This window comes from Phlebotomus papatasi, chromosome 3 (genome assembly GCF_024763615.1).
Source record: "Phlebotomus papatasi isolate M1 chromosome 3, Ppap_2.1, whole genome shotgun sequence".
In the NCBI taxonomy this organism is placed as follows: Eukaryota; Metazoa; Arthropoda; class Insecta; order Diptera; family Psychodidae; genus Phlebotomus; species Phlebotomus papatasi.
In genome coordinates this window covers 58,594,572-58,611,642 of record NC_077224.1, presented here as the reverse complement: position 1 = coordinate 58,611,642, position 17,071 = coordinate 58,594,572, and the positions used below count along the sequence as shown (strand labels likewise).

Here is a 17,071-nt window from a genome sequence, read left to right as displayed (position 1 = left end):
ATATATCAACATTTTTTAATGTTAATTTTACACCTTATTAAGGGTAAAGTTAACATGAATAAATGTAACTTTAACCCCCAATACACCTAAAAAGGTAATATTTACACCGTTTTCGGATCAATACTGCAGGGTAAAATTAACATTTCCGGAATGTTATTTTAACTTTTTCGGATTTCCCTCAGTGAAGGATCAATAAATCGGTATGCATATTAAGTGAGAATCTTATTGCAAAGTGCTGTATGGTCTATTTCTAGTTATTGAATTGTGTTCAATAATGATAATAATGCTGGCACAACATTCCATAGAGGAACTAGGCCTTCTCACAAGGGGATTTCTAGACATGCATTATTATTATTTCTTGTACTGAATGAGGTTGTCAGTCCCATGCCCGTGGAATCAAGTGCAGTGAAGCTCACTGGATGCAATCCGAACACTTTTAACGCCAGAAAAATTCCTGGTGACCTAAAGGGGATTCGAACCCGGGACACTTGCATCATAGAGCGTGTGCTCTACCATTTGATCCATTGAGTGCCCATTGTGTTCAATACCGGACACATTTCTCAAAGTCTTTTTTTTTGTTTTTTTTTAGGAATCTTTGAGAGTTTTTTTCTATTGACCCTCATTCATAGAGGCTATTCCTTTGAGAAAGTGACAATAAAATATTTTTATTATTTGAAGGAACAAAACAAGTGTCCGATATGTAATCTGTCCGAAATTTGGCACAGTTGACCTATCTGTACCAATTTAATTTTGATATTTTCAAATTGTACATAGAGGAACAAATAAGCGAAAGATGAGACTTAAAGGGTTTTTATCGTTAACATTGAAAGGTTAGGTAATGCCCTAGACACACTTACGTCTTAAGACGAGAGACGACTTAACGAAATTGTGAAAAAAATAATTATAAGATTACATTTCAATCAGTTTCTGATTAATCTGTCCCTTGGCTTAAGCCAAGAAACGGCTCAGTTAGTCGGAAACTGATCGAAATAAATTAAAAGCAATATTTTGATTATAATTACGTTAAGCCGTCTCTTGGATTAAGTCCTAAGCTAGTCCCCGGCGAGTGGCCTTCAAAGTTGAAGCCAATTTCTTACTTTCACATACAAATGCGTATGGGAATTTTTCTGCACTCGTGATCGTTGTGCTAAAAATTTAAAAAGTGAGAAGTTTTTCCGTATTATAAGATACCTTTCCGTATGGAGGGATAAATATACTAAATTTTTATATAAATAAATTTTTTCCTCGGAGCACTGTGAGCTGAGTCCGAGATCAATTTAGGAATTGGCTTCAAATAGCTCTATATAAAAAGGTTAACTGGCCAGGCGCTTGGTCCTAAGTGTGTCTAGGGAATAACGGTTAGTGAGCGATCCTGAAAATGTTTAAAAGTAAAAGTTCCACAAGGTTTATTTAAGGTAATTTGAGTTTCATGCGATAAAAACTAATCAAATTATCCTATTGAAAATTTTCCTTTTTTCTGGGTAATACCGACTAGAATACAATGACACTTAATTCAATAAAATGAAAAAAATAAGAATAAGTATACTATTATATCTACTAAATGTCTCTCTTGCATTTTCTCACTTGGATTTTCACGCTCTTTTACTTTGTGCATCAATATTTCTCACGGTATTCCTTCAATCATCCTAAGAATTCTTTCATTTTTTTTGTCAAACGCTAAAATAAAGCTTAAAATAGGTGTTATAACACAATTAAATCACAAAATTAACATTTCACTCGTCGTTTTCCTTTTCCTACGAATGCATTGTGTGAAAATTCATTTAATTTTATTCCCACTAAATAGAATATTCTAAATCGTTTCGTTTTTAATTCATCTACAGCCAACGTTTTTTGTCACTTTTCTCTTTTATCTCTTCAACCAAACTCCTTTCCGGGGGTGAAATTTTCCCATAATTCACTTGAATCCATCCAAGCGCAATTAATAAAATGTCTTTTCAATTGAGATAGGAAGAAAGCAGCAAAATGCCACAATTCTTCGATGTTAAGGCCAATTTGAATGAGAAGAAATTTCTCACTTAATGTTTCACAACATTGAACCGGAATCAAGAATTTGAAGCATTTTTTTTCTCACTTTGGGACAAATATTTTAGATAGAATTTGTTTTTAAAATTACCTCTTTAGCAAAATCACCTTATGTCTTAACCCTCCTGCCCAATCGCGTAACCGAATACTTGTTTGAGGAATTTCTGGCATCTCCATTGACACGAGCTGAACCATTCTGCTTGGATCGCGTCTCGAAGAGGACATCAGAATCTGTATCTGTTTCAGAAAGAACAGTTCCACGGCGGGCTGCAATGGAAGAAAATGGAAAATGATGTGACATAGTTATTTTCTCATTTCCGCTGGCAGCAATATTTCTCTGCAGAATGACAAAATGATGCCATTAGCATGAGATTTATTGGTAGGGGAAATGCTTCTAATTTTGTCCAGTTTCTTATTTTGGACACTTTGAGGATAACATTGGACACTAAAAATAAATTGATTAAAATGATGGATTTTTATTCCAATATTTGATGAATAATGAATTCTATCTAAATATTTGTTCTTTTTGGAATATTTTAACACTAAATACGTTAAAATTTGAATATGATTTGAGTTGAAATTGCTTTGTTGAAAATTCAGTGTGAGCAATTGCTTACGAGAAATATGACAGAACTTCGTGGCTTACTTCAGTCTTATTTAGTTTTGGTGAAGTACTAACAAAGTTTGTTCGCTGTTTTTGAGTGATATTATTGAATATTCATTGAATATTGTGTTGATTCACGTTACTGATGATTTGTACATTTGACCTGAAGTGAGATTTGCCTTGTGAATTATATTTTTCGTGTGAAAAATGGGAAATTTTTTAAGACATTCACCAGTGAGGTGATGATTCTTATTTTGGACAGGTGTTTTTCTCACGAAATTTCGTGAAGTTTTAGCTTTTGTGATGACTAGGTTGGACAAATGCCTGGAGAAATAAAGGAGCATCATCTCTACGAAAGAGATGCAGTGAGAAATGCCTTGAAAGGCTCCCGGAAAGGGCAGGGAATGAGCGAATCCGCACGTACTTGGAGTACCGAAGTCAACTCACTTTAATGAATGATATGGAAAGTTTCTGGGCTTCTTGTGACATTCCACGTTTCCCTTACATGAACAGGAAGAGGACTTGGTAAGATTGGTTCATCAAATGAAGAACAATGGGCATCCTGTTGAGGCGGATTATCTGTCCAAATTTACAGACAAGTTGTAAAAATTAATAACCAAGTTGTCCAAAATAAGAGTCAAATTCACCTCTACATATCAATTCATTTTTAAACGTATTAAAACTAATTTTAGTAAAAATGAGATGATAAATAGCTTGCCAAGTTTCTAAACAATCCTTCTGAAAAGAGAGTAACAAGAAAAGTCAATTAGTATTGAAAATATGGCACTTCAAACTTAGGATATCGATGCTTATATGCAGACTGTCCAAAATTATAAGCACTTCCCCTAAGTATTTCCAACAAGAAAATTCTTTAGCAATTGGGATAATTTCTAGCCAATGGAAATCTGTAATTTTATGGTAAGTTTCAAATTTTAGTTTGTTTTCCATTCTATCTAGGTATTTTTATCCTTTGACCTTGGTATATCTTTATTAGGAATTATTCAAGGGCATTTTCAAATTCAAAGTAAGTATGTAAGGTCAAGTAAAAAGTCTGACAGCCCCTTCAAGCTTTATTTTGAAAATGAAATTAACATATAGTTAAGATTATCCGATTGTTCGATTGTTTGATAACTTTGGTCCGTTTTGAAGGGAATTTCCATAATTCTACGATCAAAGAAATTGTCGTCCCTACTGGTAAAAAAAAACTTGACTAAGGTATTTTTATAAGCCTTTCTTGAGGCCAGTTTTGTACCCTCAAGAAAATTTTTCAAAAACTTGAAAAGGTGATAATCGCTTGGTGCCAAATCTGAACAATTCGGCGGGTGGGATAGAAGCTCCTATTCAAGCCCCTACGCCTCACGGTAAAAACTTTTGGACACTGACCAAAATATTGGAACAAGTTTTCCTTTTAACAATTTTTTTTGGAATCAATTTGTACCTAGAGAAGATATTTGTTTGTTCCAAAAAGTTTTCTTTACAGTTTCGTTACAAAATACAGTTACAATTTTGCTAGAGTTTTCCTTTGGAACCGTTTTGATACAGTGGAATGTCTACAAATTTGAGTTGATTTCGTTTTATACAAATTTGTTCCTGAAATTTGGAACAGAATTTGTTGCACTCGGCTGTTTTGTTCCCACTGTCAGGAACAAATTGGTACATATTTTTCATAACAATATTATTCCTACATCTGTAACATGTTTGTTCCAAAAATTTTCGATGTCCGTGGACAAGGTAATTTTTGGAACCAAATTGTTTCTCATATAGGGAATCTTTTTGTTCCCATTGTCGGGAACAAATCCGTGTAAGTGATTTCGTCTTACAGTTACGGCCTATACTTCAGTCGAGATGGATTTCGGTGACGAAAGTTCACAAGGAACATCAAATAAGAATCAACTTAAGAGTGTTTTATACAGACGCGTGCATGACGAAATCATATGCGAGTGCTGGCAGCAAGAGGGAAAGAGAATCTCGAATTAAAAAAGTGAAACCATGTAGCACGAAAATTGCCACAGATTTGGCGTCCTCTTCATTTCGGTGACGGTTGACTGAGTGTGAGAGGAGGGATACGCTTTTATTCTAGACGAGCTATTTATTGGAACCAATTCATTACTAATATTGGGTATCTTTTTGTTCCTCCTAGAAGGTACAAATTTGTTCCAAAAATTATGGTGTCCGTGAACGAGCTACAATTTGGAACAAATTCGTTACTAATATTGGGTATCTTTTTGAGTCTTATAAAATGAACGAGATTATGCCAAAAATTATGGTGTCCGTGGACGAGCTAATTTTTGGAACAAATACGTGCCGAAATTTTTTACCGTGAGAAGAGAAGTTAAGATCATCTAGGTTGAGTTTTCCAAGGACTTCAAACCGCTGGCTCTGGTCTTTATACGTTTAGCCCCTAACTCTAAAACCAATCAAATAAAGCGACCAAACAGAGGGAAATCCAACATTTTGACGTCAATTAAAAAAAATCGCTGAATTACAAAGACAAAAATCCAATATATGAAAAATCTATTATGATTATTATCAGCGATTTTAAACCTCCAAGCAAACACTAAATGCTAAGCCGAAAAGATGATAATTTAGCACTTCGTAGAATCCTAACTAAAAGTATCACAGAGGGACCAAGTGGCAGCCACTGCCATTTATCGGATTTTATAATATATTTTGATAGGGTCGGAGGAACGTCTGTTCGACAGGGAACCCCTATTGCCACTTTTGTCAAAATGTTGAAAATTATTTAATGTATCTAGTAAAATATAAGTAATATGATGTTTTTTCTGTAATATACCTTTTAATATAAACAGAGATGTTCAAATTTCATATCCGGAATGGTACAGAGTAGGGTGTCAATAGGTGCTGACACGAATTCTTAACTCTTTCCGGACCGCAGCATATGCTGCAAGCCAATTTTACAATTTTTTAATCAAAAATGTCTAAGCTCAGGAATAAATTGAGGTTCTACAAAAAATATCTTACATTTGGACATCCTTATAGTTTGTAATCATCCACAAGAATAGAATTTTTATCAATTCTGAATAATTAAAAAACATTGTTTTTCACAGAACATTCATATGTGGCTTTGGGTACTCAGAGTCCCAAAAGAGACGAAAGAGTTAAAGTGTCAATAGACGTTCCTTTCACCCTATTAGGTGAGATTCTTAACAATCTCACCTACTATAATCCTAACAAAATTTCAATCCTAACAAAATGTGTTTCGCCACTTCCTGATTCCGAATATGTGGCTAAGTTACGTTCCCGGCCGGCCGCTCTTTGGAGCTTAATAGCTCCTAAACTAAAAAAGATATCGACTTGCGGTTTTCGGCAAAGGTTATATATCGGGTGAAAATTGCAACTTGGTGCATAGACCCCCCACCCCCACCCCTCCTTCCGCCATTTTGAAGACCCCCTTTTTTGTTTTCTCAATAGCTCCGCCCCTATGGCATTCAGCGGACTCAAATTTTAGTATGTTATAGCTGGGCCTTAGAGCTTTCCATCAATACCAAACTTAAGGTCCCCCGACCCCCCTGACCCGAGCTATAAGGGTCCAAAAAAAATTTCTTAAAATGGCCATAACTCCGGTTCTAATTGTCAGAATTTAAAAAGTGAGGGCTTTTTGGAAAGCTCTCGTGAAATGCCACTTCCCCTTCTAACATCGCAAGTTCATAAAACCACCGCTAGGGGCGCTTTTTTTAAAAAGAAAATTTTTAAATCTTAAAAGTTAAATAACTCAAAAATTCCATTGTGCATCGGGCTGAAAATTTAGTATGTTGTAGCCGTTGATTATACCTATCAAACAAAAAAAACCTTAAGTCGATCTAAAACCCCTGACCCGAGCTATAAGGGGTCAAAGTTCGAACATTGACCGGCCTCTATCTCCGGTTCTAATTAACATAGCGACCTAAATTTTACCTTTTTGGTTTCGTCTCGATGAGCACTTTCAGATGGAAGTTCAAAAAGTCACCATAGGTGGCGCTGTGATAGCGTCAAAATTCATCGAAATTCAAAGTCACTTTTCTCACAAACGGCATTGTGCAAGTTAATGAAATTTTAGTATGTTGTAGTCCAGTCTAGGACGTTTCCAAAATGGTGCGTATGCGCACTGTGGTTTCAATAGAACCGGAGATATGAGGGGTCAAAATTCACGAAATTCAAAAAATCATATCTCCGGTTCTATGTGACCGATTTTGATGAATGAGGGCTTAAACGAAAGATCTCACCAAATGATACAACTTTCTAGAATATTTGAACTTCGTGGGACCAACACCAGGGGCGCCACAGTCGAAAAACCAATTTCAATATCACATAACCTCAATTATCTCGACTGTCGCTGAACCGATTTTGATGATTACTTCAACATAATTGTAGAGCACATTTGTCTCTACATTTCGTCCATACATCATTTTCCACTCAGACTACGCTATCACTCCGATTTTGCCGTTTAAGTGTGAAAAAATTGATTTTTCCAATAATAACGCTTTGAAATCACTCAGATGCCAATTTGACTGCCTCTACTCCACCAAGACACTTAAAATAGGGGTTTATATGGAAAGTCCCGCAAAATACAACAATTCTTTGATATAGTTGAAGTTCAACAAATAACTACTTGGCGCACTCTGGATGAAAAAACGAGTTAAGAAACAAAAAACCTCGATTATCTTGGCTTCTGAGTAATCGATGAGATCATGTTCTATGGGAAAATTATAGAGTACATTCTGGTCTACATTTCACCCATATAACACTTTTCTGTCAGTTCATCCAAATCCTTGATATTTTGGTTTAAATACAAAATTTGTATAATTTCACGAATTTGATTCAAGATAACTGAATGGCGTCTCCCAACTTCAGCTCTAAATCGAATTTGCATGCACTCCGAGTTAGCTCACGTTAAGAATCTCACCTACATAAGCCGGTTAGGATTATCTGTCCCTTTTTACTTGTATTTTAACATTCGGAGCTTTAGTCAATTCTTTTCTGGTGTCTGAATTAGAAATTTCATCTCCTTGGTTACTGTATCTAAAGATTTCTAACCATTCGATGTTTCCATCTTTATCAGAATGATAGAGTAATCTTCCAAGTGTTAAGGTAAACTCTTTTGCATCTTGATCAATTAAATTTTCTAATCTTCTAAATGGCAGTGACAGTATTTCTTTGATTTCCAGAACTCTAAATTTCACAAAGAATTGTTGCAGAAAATCACAGAATAGATGCTAAAGAAAAAGGTAATGATATGCAAAACCGTATTAAGAATAAGTACAATGATGTTTGAATCATTTTCATTCTTCAGTGTTCTTTGAGGTTGGTTGATCTTTAATAACATGCATGATCCTGAATTGTTCTCTGGATTTTTCAAATTTAAGAAATCTGCCTAAGCTGGAACTGAGTCCAATTATTGGAACTGACTTACAATTTGGGAGATAATTTCAGAAAACTTGACACACGTAACTTAATCAAAAGTAAAATAAGAAAAAAAGGCGGTCGAAAGTCACTTCAAATCGTAGTTTCTCATTACTCTTACATTTTTCGAGATCTTAAATCTTTTTCGATTTTGTTCCACGGACACAAAGCGTGGTTCGGTTAATTTTGTGTACACACACAGCATCGGCGCTCACTTTGTACAGCATCATCGCTGGTACCATTTTGCACAGCATCATCGCTGTAATCATTTTGCACAGCATCATCGTGTGCCAAAACCTTTGTACAGCATCATCGCTAGTACCATTATTATTTTGCACAGCATCATCGCTTGTCATCTTGACACAGCATCATCGCTTGTCATTTTTGTACAGCATCATCGCTTGTATATCAACACATTTGCACAGCATATCGTGTGCCACTTTGTACAGCAATCAATCGTTGTACCACTCTGTTTGTACACCACTTATAGTGTAGCAAATTTATGCACTCTTTACTTGCACCATCCATGTACATCAAATTACCGCCTCTCTGACGCTTTTCTCTACGTCCAGCCTTTGTGTAGAAGTATTGCACAGGCCTCCTACGATACTCGTTTCTACGATGAAGTTCCAGACCGCCTGAGTGGGTCACTTCACCATTTGAATGACTTTCATTCCTATTAGCAAATACCTCGACTGAAGTATAACATTGAAATGTTAAAATTTTCCACCTAATTGTTTTTGAGAAACTGCTTAAGTGTCAGTTTGGTCGACTGACCAAATGTCGATCACTACAGTTCCCAAGGATCACCATGGTTCGAGATGGTTTGTCACTTCATCGTAGAGACGGCTGTTAGTGCCTTTCATAATAATTGCACGACAAGGAAACACAAAAAAGAACCAAGAAGCATTATAAAGACCCAGAGCCAGAGAAGGAAAACAAAGTTCTTTTTTTAAGACCTGTCCGAGAATTCACAAAGTTCGCGATAAGTAAATGTCAGACAAAAGAACCTTGGAAACGATTGAAGTAAATTTCCAACACCACTTTAAAAAAATGAAAATCTAAAAATACTCACATGGAGGCAATTCGTCATCGTGTGTTCCCAGAAGGGAATACTTTGTAGGTTTATTCCTGGTTCTCGAATGACTTCTTGTCTTTCGGCACATGCAAGTGATGCCCCAGCAAATACCCGAGAGGATCAAGAAGAGCACAAAGATGCCAATGATCACGTACAAAATTGACCAATCTGCAAGAATTCCCCAGTCAGTTAAAATCTTTCAGACTAGAAATCCCAGGCGCCGATGGTAAAAAAGAACACCTACCACAATTGGCATCGCTGATGCCCCAGAAGTAAAAGACATCTGGCATCCAGAAGGTCTCACAGGTGCAAGATCGTGTTTCTGTATTGCAGACTCCATGGTCAGAGCAGGGATTTTGGCACACGGACGTGCGAATGTCAGACAAGGAATCTCCCAAAATACTGGCATCTCGCCAGAATTTCTCCTTGAGAATCTTCTCAACTTCCAGTCCAGGAACAATACTCACCTTCCCTTCGCGATTTTCAGTATTCTCCACGAAGAATGTCATAATAGCCTGCCCTGTTTTTTGTTCCTTCTTCAACTCCTTGACATGCAACTTTCTATTGTCACCCAGAAGAAGTTCCAGCTTCTGCCGGATTGTTGTCAACTACAAAATTTTCTCATTCAAATAAAAGTCCAAACACCCAGAAAATTCATCTCTTTATTCACCTCATTCTCCGTCAAGACCGTGGCCTCTGTTAGCAGAGTGACTTCCACGAGATTCAGCAGAAGTGGATCCGGTCTGACAATAACACTAACCGTATCACTGGAGGACAATCCCTGTTCATCAGTAACTGTCAGGCGGAACACATAGCGTCCTGCCACGAGATCTGTCACCATCAACACCGGCTCATGATCTGTATTCCCAATTATTGTTCCCACAGCCACACTTGAACCTTCCCGGTTCCACGTATAGTTGACAATTCCCAAATCATCCGTTGACTTGCTCCCATTGAGCACTAGAACAGTTTGTGGTAGAACCAAGTTCTGATCTCCACCTCCATTGGCTACAGGAGCACTATTTTTCTCCTGGATCACCTTCACAGTCACCTGGTCAGTGGCATTATTTCCATTCTCATCCACAATCGTCACCTCAAACACGTAGGATCCGAGAGTCAGGACAGTCGCATTGGCAATCTGTTATTGAGAGGAATTTTTCAATATTTGAGTTTTTTAAACATAAATTCTTTTATCTTCAAAAAAAAAAAAAGAACAAAAGTTCGATGTGAATAATTTTACAAATTATACAAAAGAAAACCAATTTCTGATTATTAAAAAAGACATGATGCTTTTTGAAAGTTACAAACATTAGGCTCCGCCCAGATTTGGTTTTGAGATCACTATCAAAAAATACAATCAACAATATCAGATTTTTTTATTTTAAAAGAGCAATTATAGTAAGATAACGGTACTCTATGGATAAAATCTGCGAGAAAAAAATACCACATACATACAACAAGAGGTCTAAAAAACGCAATAGCCTACTTAATAAGCCACACCTATTTCAAAACTTTTAATAAACCTACGTATAAGGAAAATTTGTACTGATGAGAGATATAAATTCGAGCAGTAAAAAAAGTGAAAACGGTTTAATCGATTTTCGAATTTGTCGCGGTTTTGGAAAGGCTTTGAAGGCTCTTGCAATTATTATTTATAATTTAATGATTTACACTGAGAGAAATCCGAAAAAGTTAAAATAACATTCCGAAAATGTTAATTTTACCCTGCAATATTGATCCAAAATCGGTGTAAATATTATGCTTTTTAGGTGTATTAGGGGTTAAAGTTATCCTTTTTCATGTTAATTTTACCGTTAAAAAGGTGTAAAATTAACATTAAAAAATGTTGATATATTTTTACTCCTAAAAGGTGTTAAAGTTATGAGGAAAAAAAGTTAATCGCACCCTCATTTTTTTTCTCAGTGTAGAGGCTTAAGCGGTCTTCAGATTAGATTAGAAACCTATTTATTCCACAAAAATATCGTTTTTTAAATTAATAAAGCAATTAAGGCTTTTTTCGAAATCTGTTATATTTTACTCTTCATTCAGAGGAACGTCTGTTCGACAGGGAATTTACACTTTTGTCAAAATGCTGAAAATTATTTAATGTATCTAGTATCTAGTAAAATATAAGTAATATAACATTTTTTCTGTAATATACCTTTTACTATAAACAGAGATGTTCAAATTTCATATCCCAAATGGTACAAAGTAGGGTGTCAATAGGTGCTGACACGAGTTCTTTTAAAGTGTCAATAGACGTTCCTTTCACCCTAAATCAAAATTTTCCAAAAATAAATGTCTTTAGTGAAATTCTAAAAATTGAGTCATAAAAATAAATCTTAGGTATAAAAACAGTTTAAGGTACTATATGAAGACTTACTTCAGACCTGAGGTTTAGTCATATGGGTAAACATCTCTAAATTTTAATTAGTCAACATTTTTTGACAAATTTTGACTTAAGATTGGATGATAATAAGCCTAAAAAACCTATGAAATTACTTGTTATTTAGGATTTGGAGAAATTCGGGAACTGAGCTAAACTTCTAGTCTGAAGACCACTTTATACGGGCTTGACCTATATGGTCAAGCCCATATGGTTTAATTTCAGCTATATGGTTTAATTTCATTAATTTCTTATTAGGCAAGATTTTATGGAAAAATTTAATTTAGAACTGAACTATGAAGAGCAAATGATTTATTAATTTCGGAAAATGCAATAATTTTAATTTCTATTTAGAATTTTGAGTTGTACGAGAAGTGTGCTAAACTTCTAGTCTGAAGACCGCTTTAAAGCCATATAGTTAAACCCCGTAATTTCGAAATAAATTTTTGAGCGTTAAATCTTTAAATTTTAAATCATTCTTTAAGATTAAATGTCTTATACAGGCTTCAGACCTAAGGTTTAACCATATGGATTACTTTTACAAATCTGTTGCAGACAAGATTTTTGGAAAAATTTTTACCTAAAATTAGATATTAAGAGCAAAATTATCCATTAGACTTTGAAAAACTATTAAAATGGCTGGTTAATTAGATTTTCAAGACATTCAGGAACTGGGCTAACCCTCCAGTATGAAAAACATCAAATTGGTCGGCAAACGTGCTAAAACGGATATGTTAAATTTTCCTTTCATTTTAAGGTTGAGCAAGAGGCACTTTTGAACTTTAAAACAAACAATATGAGCTTTAACAGAATTAGAAATCTTTAATTTTAATACTAATGCTTCTTTTTCAAGCTTGCGAATTTCAACAAGTGAAACTCGTAGGGGCAAGACACATAATTTTGGACAGTTTCTAAATTTGGACACTTTGAGTGTAAAAATGGACACTAAAAATAAATTGATTAAAATGATGGATTTTTATTCCAATATTTGATGAATAATGAATTCTATCTTAATATATGTTCTTTTTAGAAGGTTTTAAAACTAAATACGTTAAATTTTGAATGATTTGAGTTGCTTTGTTGAAAATTCAGTGTAAGCAATTGCTTACGGACAGAACTTCGTGTTTACTTGAGTCTTATTTAGCTGTGGTGAATTACTAACAATCTTTCCTCAATATTTTTAAGTGATATTATTAAATATTCAATTATTATTTAAAATTATTTTTTTTCAGACAGAAAACAAGTTAAGACAAGACCTATCAATTTTTTTATTTAAAAAAAAAATTTGTACCACTTAAATGACGTAAAACACCTTCTATTCATCAAATTGCAATAAGCTTCTTTTTGACAATTTTTTATTTCAGTATTCTGTAGACCACCTTAGTCACTTGGGATTCTGGTTTGGGGCAGAATCAACAGGACACGATAAGACTGAGCAGTCAGCATTGTTTTACATCAAATTTCGATAGAAAACTTGTTTTTTCAACTGTAACACGGAAATTTGCACACTTTTGCCTCTAACAAAAGAAGATTTTTAGCCCTGGGAGAGTGGTGTAAAATGCATATATGTCGGCTATATGGACAAATTCGGATGAAAGGTGATAGGATCTTGTCATTTTTATAAAAATTTTTTGGTTGTCAATTTCCATCTCTTTCAAGAACTTTATTAATCCCTTATTTTTGTTCATTAAACATTTTCCTTACAAAATTTCGGCAAAATTCATGAAAAACTTTATAAAAATGATTCTAGTTAGATTAACAAAGTTATTAATTAAATTACTAAAAGATACTGACCTTCACTGATTGAAAATAAATACCCTGGAGACAAATTTATTGAGTGGAGCTATAATTATTGCCACCCGAAAATCGCCATTTTGATAAAGATTCTATTACAGTACTCACAGTTCTAACGGTATGAAATTTGAATGGAAATTTTTCATATCGGTTTGAAAATACCTTCAAATAATTTTTTTTATTTTTTTCCAAAAAAAATTTTTTTTCAAAGTTTTTCCAGTATGAAAAAGTGGAGCTATGATTATTGCGAGCAGTGTAGAACAAGATAAGCAAACCTTTCGTTGAGGCAACACAGCAAGACGCACAATTTCAATAGCTTGAATTTCACTGAATTACAAAAAATATATGCCAGCAGCATATTTATTTAAATTTTAAATTTTAAATCTTGGAGAAATATTTACTTAGGAAAGTAGAAAAAATACAATTAATCCTACAAGAACTCTTAAAATTCAGTTGTCCTGATTGTTGTTTAGAAAACGTTCAAAATGGGATTAAACTTTCAGTCTGAAACCTGTATTATAAAGAGGAGATTTTGACCTATAATTAATTTTTAGAGATAATTATTCTGTAAGAAATTATCTTTTTCTTTTGCTTTACAACAGAACGCAACAGGAAAGGATCGTCTTTTCAGTAACTCACTTTAGAAATTCTTTGCGGTAAATGGTTAACCGAAAAATCTGTGCAAAGCCCATAATGTCAAATTTTATATTTCTGATTTTTTCTACTTCTCTCCCCTAACCACTTAATTATGGAATTTTGCAAAAACAACTCGTTTGTGAATTGTGGGATTTACTATACACGATTCATTTTACAACCACATCCTTTGTGATAAAGTGGGGAAAACCACATTTAATTTACCACCTTCATGGTCTTCATCGTTTCTTTAGAGGCTTATCAAAAAAAAATATTCCAGAACACGAAAGATAAGCAAATTCGTGTGTAAAACTTTTCAGTGCAGCATAAAAATTGCCTCTATCATCTGCAAATATTTTAATTAAACGGTATCAATTCACACATGTTTTTTTTGCTCTTTTTTTCTACAAATTACATTAAAAATTTGGGATTAATTGTTTTTAGAATTGCAAGAAAATATTCCAGGTCAAGTGCGTCTTGTATTTTTTTATAAAAAAAATAGCATCAAAATGCTGTGAGACACGAAAATTTTTCCACCAAATGAGCAAACAGCTGTTCAAATAGCCAGCTACTAAAGTTAAACCCTAAATTGGTTTTGTCAGTCCCACTAAATTCGAAGTAACTAAAAAAAAAGCTCATGTCCTTCAGCAATAAAATGCGCCATTGAGAGCTGAAGTGAAAGTGCAGAATGTGCAAAAATCCAGTAGAAGTTTCATATCGATTGACGGAGGAATTAAATGAATCGTATTTGGGAGCTTACCGTTGCATTTGCATTAACAATGGAGGCTGTTGAGGGCCCCGAAATCTGTTTCCAACTGTACGAAGAGATCTTGACGTCATCCGTGGATTCTGAGGCATTGAGGACGGCCCAGTTCTGTGGGAGATTGATTGTGATGTTCTTCCCGGCATTTGCAATGGGCGGAAGATTTGTGGGAGGTTTCACGAAGACATGAACTGTTGCCGAACTACTCTGGCCACTTGCATCGGTGACCTTGAGGACGAATTTGTAGATGCCCTCTTCGAGATTTGAGAGCTGCAGGAAGGGCGTACGGGTGTTCTGCATATCCACGGCTTTGGATTCATCTGTTGAATCTTTGGTCCATTCCCATGCCACAATTTCACGGTCATCGGTACTGAGGGAACCGTTGAGTGTGATATTGTTATGGGGGAGATAGAGGATGACGTCAGGGCCTGCATTTGCTTCTGGCGGATAATCAATCCCCTTGAGAACGGTTATGTTGGCTGTGGTGAAATTCTGAACACCATTGGAGTCACTGACCGTCAGCTTGAAGGTATAATTCCCAGGGGCAGTGAGATCAGTCAGCTGAAGAGTTGCTGTATCCGGAAGTTTGGGCTGATACCCAATAGGGCCCTCAACCAAGTCCCAATGCCAAGAAACTATAGCATCATCGTCTTTGCTTGTGCTGCCATCTAGGATTGCTCCACTATTTGGCAGTTTGACTGTCTGCTGAATGGGTGTTATTACCACCACGGGAGCCTTATTGATCCTCTTAGCCGGGAGAACTGTGACATTTGCATAGGCTTCCCCATAGGATGCATTCCCCGTGACTGTGACCTTGAACTGATAGAGTCCTGTGGACAGATTCGATAGCTTCACTTTGTCCTTTGTCTGATCAGTTATCGTGCCATTGTCATCGCCACTTGGGCGGGAAACCAGAGTCCAGAGGTACTTGTATTTGTCCCCACTGGATTGTTCATCGGGAATGGTAAAGGCAGACAGAGTTACTTCCTTCTCTGGCAGCCTCACATCCTTCGACACTACAGACACTGTGATTTGCTTTGTAGTGCCATCTGTAGTATCCTCAGAGGTAACAGGCTTTGCATTTGGAGCACTTGGTCCAGCAGAAGTGACCTTCCCAGCCTCAGTATTCATGATATTCCAGTATTTGTCGTAGTACTGCCTGTCAGCAGCCACCCTCATTGGAATACAATGCCCATCCTCATTCCTCTCGAAATTCTCTAGGCAATCGCAGAATCCTTGCCTGGATTTTGGAGAAACCACCCGACAACGTTCATTCTTCGCACAGAGACTGTCCACTCCAACTTCACAAATTGCCACTTTAACCTTGTCCATCTGGGACTCATCCCCCATATACCTCTCTAGCCCATAACTCCCTCCATCATCCCCATACGCATTGTTGAAGATACTATCGACAAGTTCGTACTTGTCCGGAAAGTACGGATGCACCTTGGCATCGTCAATGACATCGGCAGGAAATTGAAATTCCTGAGGATTGGCCTGCTTCAGCAAATCCATCCATGTCTGATCATCACTCACAGGATTCACCAGAACCATGTAGAGCTTGGTGTTATTAGGGTAGCGTCTCAGTGGCAGACACAGCTGATCACTGGCGCATTTGACATGGTAGCATGTCCCATTGAACATAAAAGCACTATTGCATCCTGCCCCATGATCACAACATGCTTGGACACACGAATCCAAGGTTTTCTCGCCCAAATGCTCACTGAAGTTTCCCGCCTTGAGCCCTGAGAGGAGAAAGGTGGCTGCTTTTTTTTCCTGCTCCCAACACCAAATTCTTAACCTATGACTCACCGATTGGCGTGTAACCCTTGAAGACGAAATTGAGAATCTGTGGACAGTTCTCATCACTAACAACGAGGGAGGAGCACTGATTGACCAGCAAAACTCCCACAAACACTGCAAAGGTCAAATGCCACCATCCCCTTCCTGCCATTCTCAAACTCTGATAAAAAAAAACACCTTTTCACTGGCCAAATAGCCTTCTTATCACATTAATCATCCACTCTGGAAGTCACTTGTCGTGGCCACTCTGGTCAGACAAAAAAAAACACCCACAGAAAACTGCCCTCAGGGCCTCAAAGCACTCTCAACGTAAAACTAAACAGATGGCAAGGTTTTACACAATTTCCACCTAAACAATCCACCTTGGCACTTTCACTGCATTTCCACAGAGATTTTCTTCGCACTTGCACAATGATTTGAGGGAGAAAATGCGTATTTTTCACGGATCGAATGACATGTTTTTGAGTGCCATTTTTACGCTGTCACCAACCAAAACTCGCAGGGTTGTGCAACCTTTTCTTGGCACGATTGCCGGGCGAATGCAAGCGACACGACCCGAGTGATAAG

At 36.2% G+C, this 17,071-nt stretch overlaps 1 protein-coding gene across 1 annotated transcript; it reads right to left on the bottom strand.

Moving 5' to 3' along the window:
* Positions 1 to 1,770: 1,770 nt before the first annotated feature.
* Positions 1,771 to 17,047, bottom strand: LOC129807015 (dyslexia-associated protein KIAA0319-like protein). Its single transcript, XM_055855959.1, has 6 exons — positions 16,514 to 17,047; positions 14,699 to 16,446; positions 9,796 to 10,263; positions 9,370 to 9,733; positions 9,123 to 9,293; positions 1,771 to 2,310 (listed from the first exon to the last, which is right to left on the bottom strand). The coding sequence occupies exons 1-6, from the start codon at positions 16,653 to 16,655 to the stop codon at positions 2,153 to 2,155; spliced, it is 3,051 nt and encodes a 1,016-aa protein (XP_055711934.1). The 5' UTR covers positions 16,656 to 17,047; the 3' UTR covers positions 1,771 to 2,152.
* Between the last annotated feature and the right edge of the window lie 24 nt (positions 17,048 to 17,071).